This window comes from Pogona vitticeps, chromosome 2 (assembly GCF_051106095.1).
Source record: "Pogona vitticeps strain Pit_001003342236 chromosome 2, PviZW2.1, whole genome shotgun sequence".
Classification (NCBI taxonomy): domain Eukaryota; kingdom Metazoa; phylum Chordata; class Lepidosauria; order Squamata; family Agamidae; genus Pogona; species Pogona vitticeps.
In genome coordinates this window covers 10,196,148-10,215,861 of record NC_135784.1, presented here as the reverse complement: position 1 = coordinate 10,215,861, position 19,714 = coordinate 10,196,148, and the positions used below count along the sequence as shown (strand labels likewise).

General features: G+C 46.2%; 1 protein-coding gene across 5 annotated transcripts; it reads left to right on the top strand.

Moving 5' to 3' along the window:
* Positions 1-2,101: 2,101 nt before the first annotated feature.
* Positions 2,102-18,239, top strand: LOC140703784 (uncharacterized). 5 transcript variants are annotated; one of them, XM_078387728.1, is made up of 3 exons: positions 2,102-2,361; positions 10,773-10,860; positions 15,508-18,239. In XM_078387728.1, the coding sequence occupies exons 2-3, from the start codon at positions 10,815-10,817 to the stop codon at positions 17,256-17,258; spliced, it is 1,797 nt and encodes a 598-aa protein (XP_078243854.1). In that variant the 5' UTR covers positions 2,102-2,361; positions 10,773-10,814; the 3' UTR covers positions 17,259-18,239. The 5 variants fall into 5 exon arrangements, with proteins under 5 accessions (XP_078243854.1, XP_078243855.1, XP_078243858.1 ...); XM_078387729.1 differs by lacking the exon at positions 2,102-2,361 and adding an exon at positions 2,421-2,503; XM_078387732.1 differs by lacking the exon at positions 2,102-2,361 and adding an exon at positions 14,314-14,386 and having other exon boundaries at positions 10,771-10,860.
* Positions 18,240-19,714: the final 1,475 nt, after the last annotated feature.

Here is a 19,714-nt window from a genome sequence, read left to right as displayed (position 1 = left end):
CTCCTGACAGCTCAGGGGTGCTTTACGCATCTGGAACTTCAAGAAGCTTCCTCACTTGTTCTCAGAGCCAGGAAGAACATTAATAGTTTGTTTTACGCAAATAAAGTCCTGCCCCGTCCCAGCTTTGTTGAGAGGACACAGCAGTCAGTGCGTCTCTGCATATCTCCCTTGCTGGACCAGGCCAGGCCCAGGGTGTGGTGGTCCTGCTGGCTGGCTGGGGTGGGAAGGAAAGGCTGGTCTGATCCTGAGCAGCCTTTGGCAGGAGGAACAGCTCCCAGAATCCCTTGCCTGCTCGAATGACCCACATGTGGGGAGCCGCCTGATGGCAATACTGAGGGCTGGGGGAGAAACCTGAGGCAGTCACCTGGTGGCCCCAGAAAGTCTAATCAGTTTTGTTCCCATCAAATCCAAAGAAATCAAACCAGTCCAAAGACCATGTGGCCCCTTAAAGACTAGCTGTTATATTTGAATGTGAGCTTTCCTGGACCACCTTTTGGTTTATTGGTTTATTTATTCAATGTATTGCACAGACGAAAGGGGGACTATGTCGTCTAAACTTAAAACTAGTGTCTGTGTTTGTCTTGGCAGTCCAGAGCCGGCTCCTTGAAACAGAAAGGGTTCGGGGAGGTTGGCTACAGGTAGCCAGGATGTCTCCAGCCGTTGACCCCCGAGGTGGACCACTGCCTCCTAAGAGGTACGGCTTAGTTCAGACACAGAAGGCTCCCGTTTCCCACCCCGGATCTCTGTGTCTCTTTGCCTGTCTGTTTGGTCTCTCTCTTTCACAGGCTCGGCTGGGCTCTGCTTTCTTCGTCTCCAGAAAGGGATAGGAATGGAATCAAGGACTGAATCACACCCAGGCGTCTGACCTCCTGGCAGGGAGTGCAACGCTCCCCAACCGAAACAGACCCACATAATAGTTGGCGGTTGCTCTAGGAACACAGCTCACGTCTCGCAAGGGAAGACAGTTCTGTGGGAGCCACGCTTCCCCCTCCCTCTCTCATTCCTTGGCACTACTGCAAAGATAAACAGCTGAGACAAACATTTATATGCATGATGGACACCCATATATATGCAAGTAATATCAGCCCAGGTTTCTTAAGCCATTACCGAATGTAAAAACGTCTACTGTTAACTACTGCCCCTCTTATTTCATTTATTACTTCCAGGGCCATATCTCATCACGTGTCTCGAAGGTGATAACGGTCAATGTTTTCTCCATTTTCACTGAACTGACACCAACTTTCCAAGAAGACTCTGCAAGAATTCTAGGTCTGGACCCACCCGTGCTAGGTATTCAATGAAATGAGGGCTAGAATCCCTGAAGTCTAGATGTTCTGTGCTCCCCTGAGAAACTGGATATGGAACATGTTCAGCTTCCTCTCCTGCCGTGCACAAAAGGGTCCAGGACTCACTGCAGTACAGGAATGTGCTCAGGACACAGGCTCTACAGACCTGGATCTTGGTATGTGCTGTCAGCTTCTTATTAAGCCATACTCTCTTTGTGAGTCTAGAGAACGTAATTATACATTTCTTGCTGTTTGTTGTTTAGTCAAGTTGTGTCTGACTCTACGTGATCCCCATGAACCAGAGCACGCCAGGCCTTTCTGCCTTCCACTATATTATGCTGCGGTAAAACACTGAGAGTAGCACTAAGCATTTTAAACAACTGACAGGTAAATATTGTGCCAGTGTTTTATCTTTCATGCCTCTTATATCCCAGGAGGAAGGTCCGATGAATCCCAAAGGGAACTTGCATTCACAAACACAATCAGCTCCATCTGAGGTTGAATCCAAGGAGACGCCTAAGGGGGTCTTGAAAGGTTGGAGGGACAGGCCCTTCCCCATGAGCAATGGGTCATCCCCCCCCACACGTTGGGTCACCCTGGTGTTTTGGACTATAATTCCCAGAATACTTCCCAACTAGCTCTGCTGGCCGGGGTTTGTGGGAAGAGCCATCCAGGAACTCTGTCCTTTACCCGGTACTCCACTGGTTCTTAACCTTGGGTTACTCAGGAGTTTTGGACTGCAACTCCCAGAAGCCTTCACTACCAACTGTGCTGGCTGGGGTTTCTGGGAGTTGCAGTTCCAAAATATCCGAGTAACAAAGGTTAAGAACCACTGCCTATACCGCCTGTTTATCTCCTTTTCTCTCCTCCCGTATTTGTGACGGGAACGCCCCCCCCCGTTCGTGCAGGGGGGGGGAAGAGGAGGAACATAGAGCTACGAAGGTGAGAGAGGAGCTCCATTCCTTGACTCAACCCGGAAGCGGGGATTGCTGCGCCTGCCTTTTCCCCAAGAAAGGCGCCTGGAGGAGAGAAGCGGGGCTTTTCGGGCGCCTCCCGGATCGGGACCTGGACGGAGGTGGGCGATGGATTGGGGGGCAGGTCGGGGGTGGAGTAGGGGGTTGAGAATTGCATGGGGGGAATGAGATGGCCAGTTCCCTGCCAGTTTCGGGGAGGAGGGCATGGTGCCTTGTTACGGATTTGCGCTGCTGGACCTGCTTGTAAGGCTCTTTTTTCCCCCTCTGAGACTCTTTCGGAGGGAGGGGGGATTCAAAGGGGAGAGAGGATCTCTGGGGTCCAGATCCCACCTCCAAGGGCAAAGAGACCAAAGCCCAAAGCCACCTCCCTGCAAGGCCCTAAGGCTTCATCGCGTGGGGGGGGGGGGCACGGTTCCTTCCCTGCAAGGAGACCCTGCCTGCCCCTGAATCCTGCCATGGATGGAAAGAAAGGAAGGCGAGAAAATAACTTGCCCTCCTTCTCTTCCCCCCCCTTCCGTGTTTCTCTCTAATGACGTAGGAGACCCCCCTCCCTCCTTTAAAGTCCCAGGTGGGGCTGGAGAGGCAAGGGGGCTGCGATTGGGGGGGCTGCGATTGGGCGGTAGGCTGGAGGTGGAGGAGCCCCATCCTTGGCAACTGGGGGGGGGCGGGCAGGAGAAATGGGGTTTGCGAGGGTGGGGGTCCTCCCTGCAACTTCCCGGCCACAAGGTCTGGCCACAAGGTCTGCCGGACCTCTTGCTCTTTTGCACACACTCTGTGTGGATGATCTGGCAGAGAGGAGGGGTGACCGGATTCTTCTCAATACCAGATCATGAGCTGAGGATCAACTTTAAGATTGCGGGGGGGGGGGGGGAAGGACGACTGCTCCCTCCTCTCGCTTGGCGGCTTCCCTCTTTTGTTGCTTGTGAACACAGACCGTGTTTTTTCTGAAAGGCAGGCAGGACAGAGAAGGGGGTGGACTTTCCTCCCTGCGACGTTTCCTTCGTTTAGTCGTTTAGTCATGTCTGACTCTTCGTGACCCCATGGACCAGAGCACGCCAGGCCCTCCTATCTTCCACTGCCTCCCGGAGTTGGGTCAAATTCATGTTGGTTGCTTCGATGACACTGTCCAGCCATCTCATCCTAGGTCGTCCCCTTCTCCTCTTGCCTTCACACTTTCCCAACATTAAGGTATTTTCCAGGGAGTCCTCTCTTCTCATGAGATGGCCAAAGTATTGGAGCCTCAGCTTCAGGATCTGTCCTTCCAGTGAGCACTCAGGGTTGATTTCCTTTAGAATTGATAGGTTTGTTCTCTTTGCAGTCCAGGGGACTCTCAAGAGTCTCCTCCCGCACCACAATTCAAAGGCATCAATTCTTCAGCGGTCAGCTTTCTTTATGGTCCAGCTCTCACTTCCATACATCACTACAGGAAAAACCATAGCTTTGACTATTCGGACTTTTGTTGGCAAGGTGATATCTCTGCTTTTTAAGATGCCGTCAAGGTTTGTCATCGCTTTCCTCCCAAGAAGCAGGCGTCTTTTAATTTCATGGCTGCTGTCTCCGTCTGCAGTGATCATGGAGCCCAAGAAAGTAAAATCTGTCACTGCCTCCATATCTTCCCCTTCTATTTGCCAGGATGAGATGGGACCAGTGGCCATGATCTTAGTTTTTTTGATGTTGAGTTTAAGACCGTTTTTTGCACTCTCCTCTTTCACCCTCATTACAAGGTTCTTTAGTTCCTCCTCGCTTTCTGCCATCAGACTGGTATCTTGTGCATATCGGAGGTTGTTGATATTTCTTCCGGCAATCTTAATTCCAGCTTGGGATTCCTCCAGTCCAGCCTTCCGCATGATGTACTCTGCATATAAGTTAAATAAGCAGGGAGACAATATACAGCCTTGTCGTACTCCTTTCCCAATTTTGAACCAATCAGTTGTTCCGTATCCAGTTCTAACTGTTGCTTCCTGTCCCACATATAGGTTTCTCAGGAGATGGATCAGGTGGTCAGGCACGCCCATTTCTTTAAGGACTTGCCATAGTTTGATGTTTCCTAGCACAGGCTGAAAGGGAGATCCTTCCTTCCTTCCTTCCTTCCTTCCTTCCTTCCTTCCTTCCTTCCTTCCTTCCTTCCTTCCTTCCTTCCTTCCTTCCTTCCTTCCTTCCTTCTGCCCGCTGTCTGTCTGTTCTGCCTGCGGCTTCTTTCTTCCTCCTGTTCTGCTGCCTGAAGAAGAGAGAGAGAGATGGGGATGGAGCCCCATTCAATATCAACAAGATGAAGGCACATCCTGCAAGAAAACGTTTTTTATTTTTTTTATTTTTTTTATTTTTTTTTTTTTTTTTTTTATTTGCTTTATCCGTAAAGCCTACAGGCCCTTTCCTGAAGAGGAAGCAGAGGCAGGAGGGAGCTGTGCTTGGGAGCCATTTTAGTTGGTGAGTTCTTCCTGGTAGGCTGACCCTTTGACCACATGGTCTGAGGGGGCGGGGCTTTGGCTTTAAATTAGTGCCTGCAGAAGCTCTAAGCCCCTTTCCTGAAGAGGAAGCAGAGGCAGGAGGGAGCTGTGCTTGGGAGCCATTTTAGTTGGTGAGTTCTTCCTGGTAGGCTGACCCTTTGACCACATGGTCTGAGGGGGCGGGGCTTTGGCTTTAAATTAGTGCCTGCAGAAGCTCTAAGCCCCTTTCCTGAAGAGGAAGCAGAGGCAGGAGGGAGCTGTGCTTGGGAGCCATTTTAGTTGGTGAGTTCTTCCTGGTAGGCTGACCCTTTGACCACATGGTCTGAGGGGGCGGGGCTTTGGCTTTAAATTAGTGCCTGCAGAAGCTCTAAGCCCCTTTCCTGAAGAGGAAGCAGAGGCAGGAGGGAGCTGTGCTTGGGAGCCATTTTAGTTGGTGAGTTCTTCCTGGTAGGCTGACCCTTTGACCACATGGTCTGAGGGGGCGGGGCTTTGGCTTTAAATTAGTGCCTGCAGAAGCTCTAAGCCCCTTTCCTGAAGAGGAAGCAGAGGCAGGAGGGAGCTGTGCTTGGGAGCCATTTTAGTTGGTGAGTTCTTCCTGGTAGGCTGACCCTTTGACCACATGGTCTGAGGGGGCGGGGCTTTGGCTTTAAATTAGTGCCTGCAGAAGCTCTAAGCCCCTTTCCTGAAGAGGAAGCAGAGGCAGGAGGGAGCTGTGCTTGGGAGCCATTTTAGTTGGTGAGTTCTTCCTGGTAGGCTGACCCTTTGACCACATGGTCTGAGGGGGCGGGGCTTTGGCTTTAAATTAGTGCCTGCAGAAGCTCTAAGCCCCTTTCCTGAAGAGGAAGCAGAGGCAGGAGGGAGCTGTGCTTGGGAGCCATTTTAGTTGGTGAGTTCTTCCTGGTAGGCTGACCCTTTGACCACATGGTCTGAGGGGGCGGGGCTTTGGCTTTAAATTAGTGCCTGCAGAAGCTCTAAGCCCCTTTCCTGAAGAGGAAGCAGAGGCAGGAGGGAGCTGTGCTTGGGAGCCATTTTAGTTGGTGAGTTCTTCCTGGTAGGCTGACCCTTTGACCACATGGTCTGAGGGGGCGGGGCTTTGGCTTTAAATTAGTGCCTGCAGAAGCTCTAAGCCCCTTTCCTGAAGAGGAAGCAGAGGCAGGAGGGAGCTGTGCTTGGGAGCCATTTTAGTTGGTGAGTTCTTCCTGGTAGGCTGACCCTTTGACCACATGGTCTGAGGGGGCGGGGCTTTGGCTTTAAATTAGTGCCTGCAGAAGCTCTAAGCCCCTTTCCTGAAGAGGAAGCAGAGGCAGGAGGGAGCTGTGCTTGGGAGCCATTTTAGTTGGTGAGTTCTTCCTGGTAGGCTGACCCTTTGACCACATGGTCTGAGGGGGCGGGGCTTTGGCTTTAAATTAGTGCCTGCAGAAGCTCTAAGCCCCTTTCCTGAAGAGGAAGCAGAGGCAGGAGGGAGCTGTGCTTGGGAGCCATTTTAGTTGGTGAGTTCTTCCTGGTAGGCTGACCCTTTGACCACATGGTCTGAGGGGGCGGGGCTTTGGCTTTAAATTAGTGCCTGCAGAAGCTCTAAGCCCCTTTCCTGAAGAGGAAGCAGAGGCAGGAGGGAGCTGTGCTTGGGAGCCATTTTAGTTGGTGAGTTCTTCCTGGTAGGCTGACCCTTTGACCACATGGTCTGAGGGGGCGGGGCTTTGGCTTTAAATTAGTGCCTGCAGAAGCTCTAAGCCCCTTTCCTGAAGAGGAAGCAGAGGCAGGAGGGAGCTGTGCTTGGGAGCCATTTTAGTTGGTGAGTTCTTCCTGGTAGGCTGACCCTTTGACCACATGGTCTGAGGGGGCGGGGCTTTGGCTTTAAATTAGTGCCTGCAGAAGCTCTAAGCCCCTTTCCTGAAGAGGAAGCAGAGGCAGGAGGGAGCTGTGCTTGGGAGCCATTTTAGTTGGTGAGTTCTTCCTGGTAGGCTGACCCTTTGACCACATGGTCTGAGGGGGCGGGGCTTTGGCTTTAAATTAGTGCCTGCAGAAGCTCTAAGCCCCTTTCCTGAAGAGGAAGCAGAGGCAGGAGGGAGCTGTGCTTGGGAGCCATTTTAGTTGGTGAGTTCTTCCTGGTAGGCTGACCCTTTGACCACATGGTCTGAGGGGGCGGGGCTTTGGCTTTAAATTAGTGCCTGCAGAAGCGCGCGCCTAACGGCGCGCGAAATCCTCTCACTCTATTTTTTTTTAACTTTAATCTGCTAAATAGGATAGCCAAATAGTATTTCTTACACCTGGCGGCAGGAATGTTTCAGGAGTAGGATCATACTTCCACACTATTAGGGAGCAGGCCGGGTAGGTGGGACTCGTCAGCCATGTAAGGCAGCCCATCTAGGAGAAGGAAAACTCTGATTTCAAACCTCCACTGCCTTGTGGCTATATCCACTCATGGAAAAGGCTTCAGGAGATAACCTCGAGGCAAAATCCGGAGCCGGAGTCCCGTAGACAGTTCGTGTTGTTCTGCCAACTCCTGCGACGTCGCTGGAACCAGTTGTATTGGCTCTTGCCTCTCCATTGGACTATTTCAGTGACGTGGAGAGGGGGGATTTGCTGCTTGGGTAACAGCCTATCCTCCATATTATTCTACCCAGGCTTCGTGCTCTGGAGAGGACACTCCAGCTTTGCATACAGTGTCGAAATAACACAGGAACTAGCAGTTACTGGTTATACGTTTTGCTCGATTGGCACAGAGCATGATGCCAGGGACTACTTCTGATGGTCAGAGAGCCGAAAAACAGATCAATAACCATGCACCACGCAACAATCAAAAGAAAACATCTGCCCTAAAGTTGGGAACCTGGAATGTTCGGACAATGACCCCTGGCTTTTCTGACAACCTGCAGGAAATAGACGACGTGCGCAAGACAGCTGTTATCGACATTGAACTGAGTAGACTGCGGATGGACATTGTTGCCCTGCAAGAGACGAGATTGCCAGACATGGGATCTGTCAAAGAAAAAAACTTCTCATTCTTCTGGCAGGGAAAACCATTAAACGAGACCAGGGAATATGGTGTTGGCTTTGCGGTCAGAAATACTCTGCTGAGATCCATTGTTCCACCTACTGTGGGGAGTGAAAGAATCCTGTCTCTGCAGCTCCACTCATCAGCGGGACTGGTCACCCTCATCAGTGCATATGCACCAACACTGTCATCCACAACAGAAGTCAAAGACAAATTCTATGACGATTTGGCAGCTACTATCAAAAAAGTCCCTGAGAGAGAGCCGCTGTTCATTCTCGGAGACTTTAACGCGAGAGTTGGTGCTGATCACAACTCTTGGCCCACCTGTCTAGGCCGTTTTGGCATTGGGAAGATGAATGAAAACGGCCAACGTTTGCTGGAGTTTTGCTGTTATTATGGTCTTTGTGTCACCAACACATTCTTTAATACAAAGCCTCAACACAAAGTTTCCTGGAGACATCCAAGATCGAAGCATTGGCATCAGCTTGATTTGATCCTCACTAGACGTTCTAGCTTATCTAGTATTACGATCACACGCAGTTACCAGAGTGCTGATTGTGACACTGATCATTCCCTGGTGTGTAGCAGAATAAAACTGCAAACAAAGAGATTGTATCACACTAAAAAGGAAGGAAAACCACGTATAGATATCAACAAGATTTGCAATCAAAGAAAAGTGGAGGAATTTGCCCAAGCGCTTCAGGAAACCCTTCCAGGCCCGGCTGATGCGAATGCACCTGAACGATGGGAACACTTCAAGAACGCTGTTTATAACACTGCCTTGTCCACATTTGGCAAGAAGACCAAAAAGACGGCTGACTGGTTCGAAGCCCATTCAGAGGAGCTGATTCCAGCCATCGAGAATAAGAGGAGAGCTCTAGCAGCATACAAAGCCTGCCCTAGTGAGTACAACTTGCAGGCTCTTCGAGCTGCTCGTAGCCAAGTCCAACAGACTGCCAGGAGATGCTCCAATGATTATTGGCTTCAGCTCTGCTCTCAGATACAGATAGCAGCGGACACAGGTAACATCAAGGGAATGTATGATGGTATCAAGCAGGCTTTAGGTCCAATACAGAAGAAATCTGCTCCCTTGAAGTCTACTACAGGCGTGATAATCCAGGATCGAGCACAGCAGATGGAACGCTGGGTACAGCACTACTCTGACCTATATTCTAAAGAGAATGTAGTAACGGAAGAGGCACTAAATAACATTGAGTGCCTGCCTCTCTTGGAAGAGCTGGACAGTGAACCAACTTTAGCAGAAATAAAAGCAGCCTTGGATTCCCTTGCCTCTGGCAAGGCACCTGGAAAGGACAACATCCCCGTTGAAGTTTTGAAGTGTTGTAAAGAGATCATCACCACTGAGCTGTATGAACTCTTTTCTCTTTGCTGGAGAGAAGGTGGAGTACCACAGGACATGAAGGACGCAAACATCGTCACATTGTATAAGAACAAAGGCGACAGGGGCGACTGCAATAACTACCGTGGTATCTCTCTTCTCAGTGTTGTAGGGAAGCTGCTGGCCCGTGTTGTGCTGAAGAGACTTCAGGTGCTTGCAGACAGAGTGTATCCAGAATCACAGTGTGGTTTTCGAGCTAACAGATCCACCACTGACATGGTATTCTCCCTCCGACAGCTGCAGGAGAAATGCAGGGAACAACAACAGCCACTCTTTGTGGCCTTCATAGATCTCACAAAGGCCTTTGACTTGGTTAGCAGGGACGGACTTTTTAAAATACTTCCCAAGATTGGATGTCCACCTCAACTCCTTAATATCATCAGGTCCTTTCATGAGGAAATGAAGGGCACTGTAGTTTTTGATGGCTCAACATCAGATCCCTTTGACATCCGAAGCGGAGTAAAACAAGGCTGTGTCCTTGCGCCAACCCTGTTTGGGATCTTCTTTGCTGTCATGCTGAAGCAGGCCTTTGGAACTGCAACAGAAGGTGTCTATCTCCGGACTAGATCAGATGGAAAGCTTTTTAATCTCACTAGATTGAGAGCGAAGACCAAAGTCCAAATGAAATGCATGCGGGACTTCCTCTTTGCTGATGATGCAGCCATTGTTGCCCACTCTGCTGAAGACCTCCAACAACTCATAAATCATTTTAGCAAGGCCTGCCAAGATTTTGGACTAACTATCAGCCTGAAGAAAACACAAGTCATGTGCCAGGGCGTGAACTCACCTCCCTCTATTACTATCTCCATGCAAGAACTGGAGGTTGTTCATGAATTTGTGTACCTTGGCTCAACAATCTCTGACACTCTCTCCCTAGATGTCGAGCTGGATAAACGCATTGGGAAAGCAGCTACCATGTTCTCTAGACTCACAAAGAGAGTATGGCTTAACAAGAAGTTGACGGCATACACCAAAATCCAGGTCTATAGAGCCTGTGTCCTGAGCACACTCCTATACTGCAGCGAGTCCTGGACCCTTTGTGCACGGCAGGAGAGGAAGCTGAACACCTTCCATATGCGTTGTCTCCGACGCATTTTTGGTATCACCTGGCAGGACAAAGTTCCAAATAGAGTAGTCCTAGAACGAGCTGGAATTTTCAGCATGTATACAATATTGAAACAGCGCCGTCTACGTTGGCTTGGGCACGTCGTGAGAATGGCTGATGGTCGGATTCCAAAAGATCTCCTGTATGGAGAATTAGTGCAGGGAAGCCGCCCCCGAGGGAGACCACAGCTGCGTTACAAGGACATCTGCAAGCGGGATCTGAAGGCCTTAGGAATGGACCTCAACAGATGGGAAACCTTGACGTCTGAGCGTTCAGCCTGGAGGCAGGCGGTGCATCATGGCCTCTCCCAATTTGAAGAGACACTTGTACAGCAGACCGAGGCAAAGAGGCAGTCCCGAAACAAGCAAAACCAGGGAGCTGGACAGGGGACAGATTGGATTTGTCTCCAGTGTGGAAGGGATTGTCACTCTCGAATTGGCCTTCTCAGCCACACAAGACACTGTTCCAAGACCTCCATACAGAGCACGATACCATAGTCTCTTGAGACTGAAGGATGCCTACAAGAAAGCCTACAGGCTGACCTATTTCTTTTTCTTTTCTCCTAGGAAGGGGTGAGACTGAGCTGAGTTATCTTTGCTGTTTTGGGGATGAAAAACGAAGAACCAAATCCCAGATCCTTCCAACATTTCCAAGGTGAGATTTCAAGAGGTGGCTTAAATAGCCTTGCCACACACACTCTCCTCTCAGATTCCCCGGCCCAGCAGGGATTTGAATCCAGGTCTCCTGGTTTCCAGTCTGGTACTCCATCCACGACACCGCACTTCTTCTTTGAACATGTGCAGAGTGGTGGTGTTTTGGGGATATGGTTTTCTTTGCATCTTACTTAGTTTTTTAAAAAATATCTCAGTCCTGCTCACCCCGAGCACATGCTCACCAGGGGCAGGTCCTCTTGATAAGAGGCAAAATCCTGATTTCGGGTGTGGGGTTTCTCCTTCAAGGATCCCTTCTTGTTCCCCCTTAACAGACAATCCAGACTGGGGAATTTTGCTTTACACCATCCACCTTTAATTCGGAATCCTATGATAATTGATTAACAGGTAACGTCTGGTCTGAAAAATATTGGACCCGTCTTGGTGGAGATATTATGGCCGGGTCTCGTACTTCCAGCCTGGAGCAGCCGGCCACAATGGCCCAAAATAGTCTATTGCTTTCTGGGTCACTACCTGTTGGAGCTTGCTCCGTTGCTCCATAATAAAATTCTTCCTTTTTTCTTTTACACAATTCCTTAATTGAGTTTTTAGGGGGAGATATTTGTGCCAATCTTAGGCAGAGTCAGTCTTCCTATATTCCCTATAGGAATGGCAGAATTGTACTTTCAAATCCCCATAATTAGGATCAAACCGAAGTTCTTTGTTTTGAGGGATTGTAGCACCTTTCAGTTGAAGGAGTTTGTCATAATTCCCAGTGGAGATGTTCCATTAATCCATCAAATGCTTTTATTTCATCAAGGGGTTCGATGGATTTTGTGATGGAAATGTGAAGGTCTTAACACTTGTCCCATAATAGCAGATTTTAGAACCAGCTAACACATCATGATCCCCTACTAGTTCTTTTGAGGCATCCTGGTACATACAACGTGTCTGATTTACATACGCACACAGGCCGCCACGATGCAGGAGCATCCTATCAATGGTTAACCTCTGTTGCAAAGCCATATTTTTCAGGGAAACTATTTCAGCCTTTAATTTTGCTTGTATCTCCATAGTAACATTCTCCAAGAAATCTATGGCTCCTGAAGTGTTCTATACAAATTCTGCCAAGGTGTGAATATCTTCATATCTTTCTGCTGCTTCTACTGCTGGAAGAAAGCTCCTTCCCATTTGAGTCCCTGTTGACCTTTTCCAGGTCTCCGGAGAAGACCTCCTAGTGACATCTGTGACTTGAGTAGAATAACTTGGTTCTGATTTAATTCATTATTCAAGAAGGGTCGTTCGGGCAGCAGAATCTCTCCAAAGTCATCTGTCGTGAAGACAGATGCAAAAAAATTCATTTAATATCTCTGCAATCTCCAAGTCCCCCTTTTCCCTCCCTCACCGCCCAGAGGGCCAGCTGCTTCTGTGGCAAATCTCCTACTTCTAAAATATTTAAAGAAGCTTTTTTTTGTTACCCCTTATATTGCTGGCCATATGTTCCACAAGGTCTTTCTTTGCCCTTCATATAATCTTATTATATTTCTTTTGCCAGAGTTTGTGTACCTTTTAATTGTCTTCATTTGGGAAGAATTTCCATTTATGGAAGGGCCCCTTCTTTCCCATTAAAACCTCATTAACTTTCCTTGTTAACCATTCTGGCATTCTTGGACTTAGTTGACCCTCCTTTTTTGCAGTATACACTTCCACTCGGCCTCTACTAGCATTGTTTTAATAGACTCCAAGCACTCTGGGGAGATTTGTTTTTAAACCTTCCCTTTCAACTTCTTTCTAACTAGCTTCCTGGTCTGAGGGAAGTCCACTCTTCTAAAATCAAGAGTTTTTGTGTCAGATTTGCTTGACACTCTCCCCCCAACATGCATGGCAAAAGAGATGGGAGCATGGTCACTTTTCCCTAGCATCCCTAACCAGGTCCTGAGTACCACACAATATTAGATCCAGAGTCACCTCTCCTGTGAGGTCCATGAGGACTTGCTCCAAGGCACAGCCATTTAGCATGTCAAGAAACTTGGTCTCCGAGCACGCATTAGCACAAACAATGTAAGGATACAGTGGAGTCTCTACTTAAGAACTTAATCCATATTGGAAGGTGGTTCTCAAGTGGAAAAGTTCTTATGTAGAGTCTGCATTTCCCATAGGAATGCATTGAAAACCATTTAATCTGTATCTGCTCTTTTCCGTCCATAGAAACTAATGGGAAGCTGCTATTCCGCCTTCTACCACTAGAGGGGGATATTTTTTCTTTTTTTTCCCCTTAGGTCAGGGAACAGTGTTAAAAACACTTCTGAGGAAGCTAATTTTGAAGCAATGGACTGAAAACCAATTAATCTGTTTTGGCTGTTTTTTTGTTATGTAGAGGTGCGTTCGTACATTGAAGCATTAGTTCCCATAGGAACTAATGCAAAGCTGGTTAATACGTACTCTACCACTAGGGGGAGAACTTTTTTTTAAACTAAGATGACCTAAGGTTAAAAAAAGAGCAGGAAAGTTTTTTTTTCCTGTTCTTATCTTGGATTTTTGTTCTCAAGTAGAAGCAAAATTTAGCAAATGGAGCTGTTCTTAAGTGGAATTGTTCTTAAGTAGGGACGTTCTTAAGTAGAGACCCCACTGTAACTGAAGTTCCCCATGATTACAATCCTGTCCGTTTTGGACACTTCCCTGATTTCTCTACGCATTTCAGTTTTTCCTCCCTCAAGTTTTCCCCCACATTTTCCCCTCAATATTTTGATCTGGAGGATGATAGCACCCCCTTCCCACTATCACATTGCTCCTTGAGCCTCACAGTTTAACCCACAGTGATTCTATGATGGAGTCAGACCCGCCATCCATCTCCATTCTGCTGGATTCTACCCCTTCTTTGACCTAGATGGCCACCCCACCTCCAGCACGCCCCTCCCTATCCCTCCTATAGAGTGTATAGTCTGGAATTGTGGCATCCGACTGGTTCTCTAAATCCTACCAAGTTTCCGTTATGGCCACTATATCAATCTTATATCTCCCCTCCAAATGTTCCAGCTCTCCCATTTTTGCTCAGATGCTTCGGGTATTTGCATAAAAGCACCTGCGTATGGGGGGTCCCCCAAGAAGGGCTGCTTGTTTGCTTCTCCTTCCAGTGGTCCAACAATCGCATTCCATCATGCTCTCGTTCCTAATTCCTACACTTTCATCATTTTGTTGTTCTCTGTCCTCTCCATCCTCATTCCACAGGGATGAGGAGTCCCGAAATGAATGCCGCTCAGCACATGTTGGCTTTCCCCTGGGATTCAGTTTAAAAGCTGCTCTGCCACCTTTTTAATGTTACGCACCAGCAGTTCAGTTCCGTGTTGAAGTGAAGCCTGTCCCTCTTGTACAAGCCTGGCTTGTCTGAAGACATTAACAGGAACCAAATAAATCTAAATCCCTCACCTTGACACCATCATCTCATCCATGTGTTTAGACACCTGAGGTCTGCCTGCCTAGCTGGCCCTGTGCATAGAACAGGTAGCACTTCCGAGAACACTGCCTTTGAGGTAAGTAGTATCTCGATTAATGTACGCCTTGGTTTACATAATTTCTGGTTTACGAACAGAAATCAGTTCGAAATGATGCATGAGTTTACGGTCATTTTCCCCCATTTATTTATGTTCTTTATTTATTGGATTTTTACCCTGCCCCTCTACTCGGGGCGGCTATTTCCATTGTGAAGGAAATTTCCCTGCCTATGAAGGTTTGTAGTGCCACCGTTGCTATGGCAATCCACGTTCCGGTTTATGTATTTTTTGCACGATGTAATGTCCTAGATGAGACATTGATTTCGTTAACCCAGATATTACTGTAATATGTAGCCTTTAGAATTTGTAATATTTAATTTTGCTGGGGTCAAATATTTTCTCAATTTCAATGTAGAAAATTTTGCTTTTATTCTCATTCTTCCCTCCGTCTTTCCATGCACATTTATCTAACTCTGGAGCCGAAGGTTGGGAGTTCACTTCCCTTCTACCTCTGCAGTTCTAAGATTCTATTACCTCAGTACCTAATTCCCTGACCATCTCTGCTTCCTATCCTGTTTTCAGAAATCCCTAATGATTCTCTACCTGTAACATTATTTTATAAATTCTACATCCCATCCCTTTCATGGACCTGTCCTTTCTCTTCTCCCTCTGAATAATAAACTCGGCAGACTTCGTCAGCTCCCGGCTTCTCCCACTAACTGCTCTTTATCAGTTCTCACATCCAATAATCTAGCTGCATCACATACTCTTCCTTTCTAACACTGTCCTTTCCCCCCTCCTTGTTATTCATTTTTGCTAAGCAATTTGTTAATTATTTGTTTCCTCTTTAATGAACTTTGAGAAATTCCTTTCTAATTTTCTGGAAACTTAACTACAATCATTGGGGAGAATATGAGAAGGAAAAAAGTTAATATACTTTGGTGTACTACTCCTCCCTTGAAAAGATCCCTCCATGAAGAGCCTTTCCAACCTCAAGCCAAAAGGAACAATCTCCAGTCCAGCCTGATCTCCTCACTGGTTCTCTTCCCTCACCTTTTAGGCTGTATTTCTTCCTCCTTTGTGGCTCAGGCAGAGTCCGAACACATTATACCTTATTCCTGCAGATATTGCTTGTTTCTCTTTTTTTTCTAATCTACCAGATGATGAACAAGAGGAGAAGAATTGCCCAGGAACATCTAAGGCAAGCTGGGCAAGAACTGATAATCAAGCAAGAAAACACGGAATTGAAAATCGGAATGAGCAGGCATGGACTTCACATGAAAGGACTGATGCAGGGGAGAAACCATGTAAATGCTTGGAATGTGGAAAGAGCTTCAGTCAGATTTGTCACCTTAAGATACATCAAAGGACTCAGACTGGGGAGAAACCACATAAATGCATGGAATGTGGAAAGAGCTTCAGTCAGATTTGTCACCTTAGGTTACATCAAAGGACTCACACTGGGGAGAAACCACATAAATGCATGGAATGTGGAAAGAGCTTTAGTCAGGGTGGTCACCTTAGGTTACATCAAAGGACGCACACTGGGGAGAAACCACATAAATGCATGGAATGTGGAAACAGCTTTAGTCACAGTGGCGCCCTTCGGTTGCATCAAAGGACTCACACTGGGGAGAAACCACATAAATGCATGGAATGTGGAAAGAGCTTTAGTCACAGAGGTGCCCTTAGGTTACATCAAAGGACTCACACTGGGGAGAAACCACATAAATGCATGGAATGTGGAAAGAGTTTTCGTCAGAGTGGTCACCTTAGGTCACATCAAAAAACACACAATGGGGAGAAACCACATACATGCATGGAATGTGGAAAGAGTTTTAATCAGAGTGGTGACCTTAGGTCACATCAAAGGACTCACACTGGAGAGAAACCACATAAATGCATGGAATGTGGAAAGAGTTTTAGTCAGCGTGGTCACCTTAGGTCACATCAAAGGACTCACACTGGGGAGAAACCACATAAATGCATGGAATGTGGAAAGAGTTTTAATCAGAGTTGTGCCCTTAGGACACATCAAAGGACTCACACTGGGGAGAAACCACATAAATGCATGGAATGTGGAAAGAGCTTTAGTCACAGTGGTGCCCTTAGGTTACATCAAAGGACTCACACTGGGGAGAAACCACATAAATGCATGGAATGTGGAAAGAGTTTTAATCAGAGTGGTCACCTTAAGTCACATCAAAGGACTCACACTGGGGAGAAACCACATAAATGCATGGAATGTGCAAAGAGCTTTAGTCGAAGTGATGAGCTTAGATTACATCAAAGAACTCACACTGGGGAGAAACCACATAAATGCATGGAATGTGGAAAGAGTTTTAATCAGAGTGGTGACCTTAGGTCACATCAAAGGACTCACACTGGAGAGAAACCACATAAATGCATGGAATGTGGAAAGAGTTTTAGTCAGCGTGGTCACTTTAGGTTACATCAAAGGACTCACACTGGGGAGAAACCACATAAATGCATGGAATGTGGAAAGAGTTTTAGTCACAGTGGTGCCCTTAGGTTACATGAAAGAACACACACTGGGGAGAAACCACATAAATGCATGGAATGTGGAAAGAGCTTTAGTCACAGTGGTGCCCTTAGGTTACATCAAAGGACTCACACTGGGGAGAAACCACATAAATGCATGGAATGTGCAAAGAGCTTTAGTCGAAGTGATGAGCTTAGATTACATCAAAGAACTCACACTGGGGAGAAACCACATAAATGCATGGAATGTGGAAAGAGTTTTAATCAGAGTGGTGACCTTAGGTCACATCAAAGGACTCACACTGGAGAGAAACCACATAAATGCATGGAATGTGGAAAGAGTTTTAGTCAGCGTGGTCACCTTAGGTCACATCAAAGGACTCACACTGGGGAGAAACCACATAAATGAATGGAATGTGGAAAGAGTTTTAGTCACAGTGGTGCCCTTAGGTTACATGAAAGAACACACACTGGGGAGAAACCACATAAATGCATGGAATGTGGAAAGAGTTTTAATCAGAGTGGTGACCTTAGGTCACATCAAAAAACACACACTGGGGAGAAACCACATAAGAGAGCTGTCCTCTGAAGATGCTGGCCACAGAGACTGGCGAAACGTTAGGAAGAACAACCTTCAGAAAACGGCCAAAGAATCCGAAAAACCCACAACAATCAAACCACATAAATGCTTGGACTGTTGAAAGGGCTTTAGTCACAGTTGTGCCCATAGGTGACATGAAAGAACACACACTGGGGAGAAACCGTATGAATGCATGGAATATGGAAGGAATTTTAGTCAGAGTGGTCACCTTAGATGTTTGGTTTCATGGAGTACAACAGATGATTGAACTTATGCCAAGCGAAAGTCCTTGGTGGAAAGATAACTGTGAGGGAGTGATAGCCAGCAATGGATTTTATTCACAGTTACGTGAGAACAAAATTTTCTCTGTGTTAACAAATGAAAATGTGCTTTTTTATTTTTTATATATTTTTAAAGTTTAAATACTTTTGCATGTCTTTAATAGAAAATATAAGGACTTTTTCCTTTTTATCATTGTATTCTTAGGAAGTTTGAAGGTTTCTGAAGATGTATTCTCTGTCTTTCTAGATTATGAGCTCCAGTGTTGTAATGTGTTCGTATTTTAGATTCAAACACAAATTTTCCCTACTATCTACATTTAAATCCCTGAATCTTTTTACAAGGTGCAGCAATGTATTTCATGTAAGCCTGTAGTTTTTCCATTATTGTCTGACTTTTGGATTTGAAGATCTGTACCAACAGTTTTTTCCTCACGCTTGTAAGACTGTCTTACATATTTCTTGGATTTAGTATATTTATATATGGAATCTAGAAATGATGTAAATAAATGAACTTGTACAGAATTAAGAAGTTTTGGAATTGCCTTGAATCATTGCAATAATGAAAAGACTTCTTATGAGATACCCAGATGAGCTTCAAACACTGGTTGTCTATCTGACAGAGAAAGTTGGGCTGAACCCATCCTGACTGGATTCCCGTCCTTTCCTGAGAAGAAGAGGGAAAAGCCCATGGAATGTTGGCTGGGTGCCAACTCTAAAAACAGATGTGGTGTTTGCCTCTCCAGAAGCGTGGAGTCAGCATTTGGATATTGAAACTCCAAGAGCACTCTGTTGATGAAGACAAACATTGGGCCCAAGATAATTCGTTAAACAGGGTCCCTTATCAGGCAGCTTCAAATCCTCCCTTCTAAGAAGCAGAGTAAAGACGCAGAGGGTTTAGGAAAAAACACCAAGAGAGTTTGATAGATCAGACATATGTACATGGCCGCTGTGATGAGATGGGTTTTTGAGTTAAAATCTTTTAAAGGCATATGGGTTTTGTAATTATGAAGTGAGCCAGAGAGGTTCCATTTTGTTTCTTTGTATATAATATCTGTGCGATGCTGACAAGTTGTTTTCCAGACGAGCCGGGAGAATGTTATTCTGAAGGCCTGAGAAGGACTCTGTGTGATTAGATAGATGGAAATTGTTGTGGCTCTTTGAGAAACCACCGTAACCCAAATAACATCTGTTGTGTATGAGAAAGAATTCATGTGATGCAACAGGACTGTTTGCCTAGTAACGAACTCTGATTGGATGACATCGTGGGAAGGTGCATTAGGCCCTTGCCAGTTACTCTTGAAAAAGGAACTTTTTACCTATGGACTTTGTCTTTCCAAGACCAACCTTTCAGTGATTCGTGACCTACATTTCAGCCATATGGGACTTACCCTGATGTCTTGAGAGAGAGTTTGGTGGCCTACCTACATGGACTGGTTTCTATGCTTTGCTGGATTACTTATAGACTTATGGGATTTTTCCTAAGGACTGTGTATGGACTATTTTCTATGGACTGTTCTATGGAATATTCTTTATGGACTTCTTTTCTTGGAATACTCCATATGGACTATGCTCTTGCAATTTAGTAAGGACTATGGTATATTTACTGGATTTTTCTTTTCTAAGGACTATGGGACATATAATGGATTTTTACTTTTGTTTAGGGATTTTTATTCTATAGGATCATTGAGGACTATAGCCTTTTCATAACCTACTTGGATTATTTTGTTTACTCATGATTTCCTGGACTGGAATTGTTTTTATTCATCTTAATGGATTTTTGGGTTTTTGAATACTTTTCTATTTTTCATGTTTTCTTTGCCTCACTACATCTGTGTAACTAAACAGCACAATGTTAGTTTATTTGTTTTGGTTTAATTTGGCTTAGTAACATGCTTTTTCTTTAATAAAATAAAGATTATAAAACTCATTTGGTTTCCTGAACAGTACACTTGTCATAGGGTCATCTGAGAGTGCTGCCTCGGCCTAGCTTACTTAGAGTCCTGT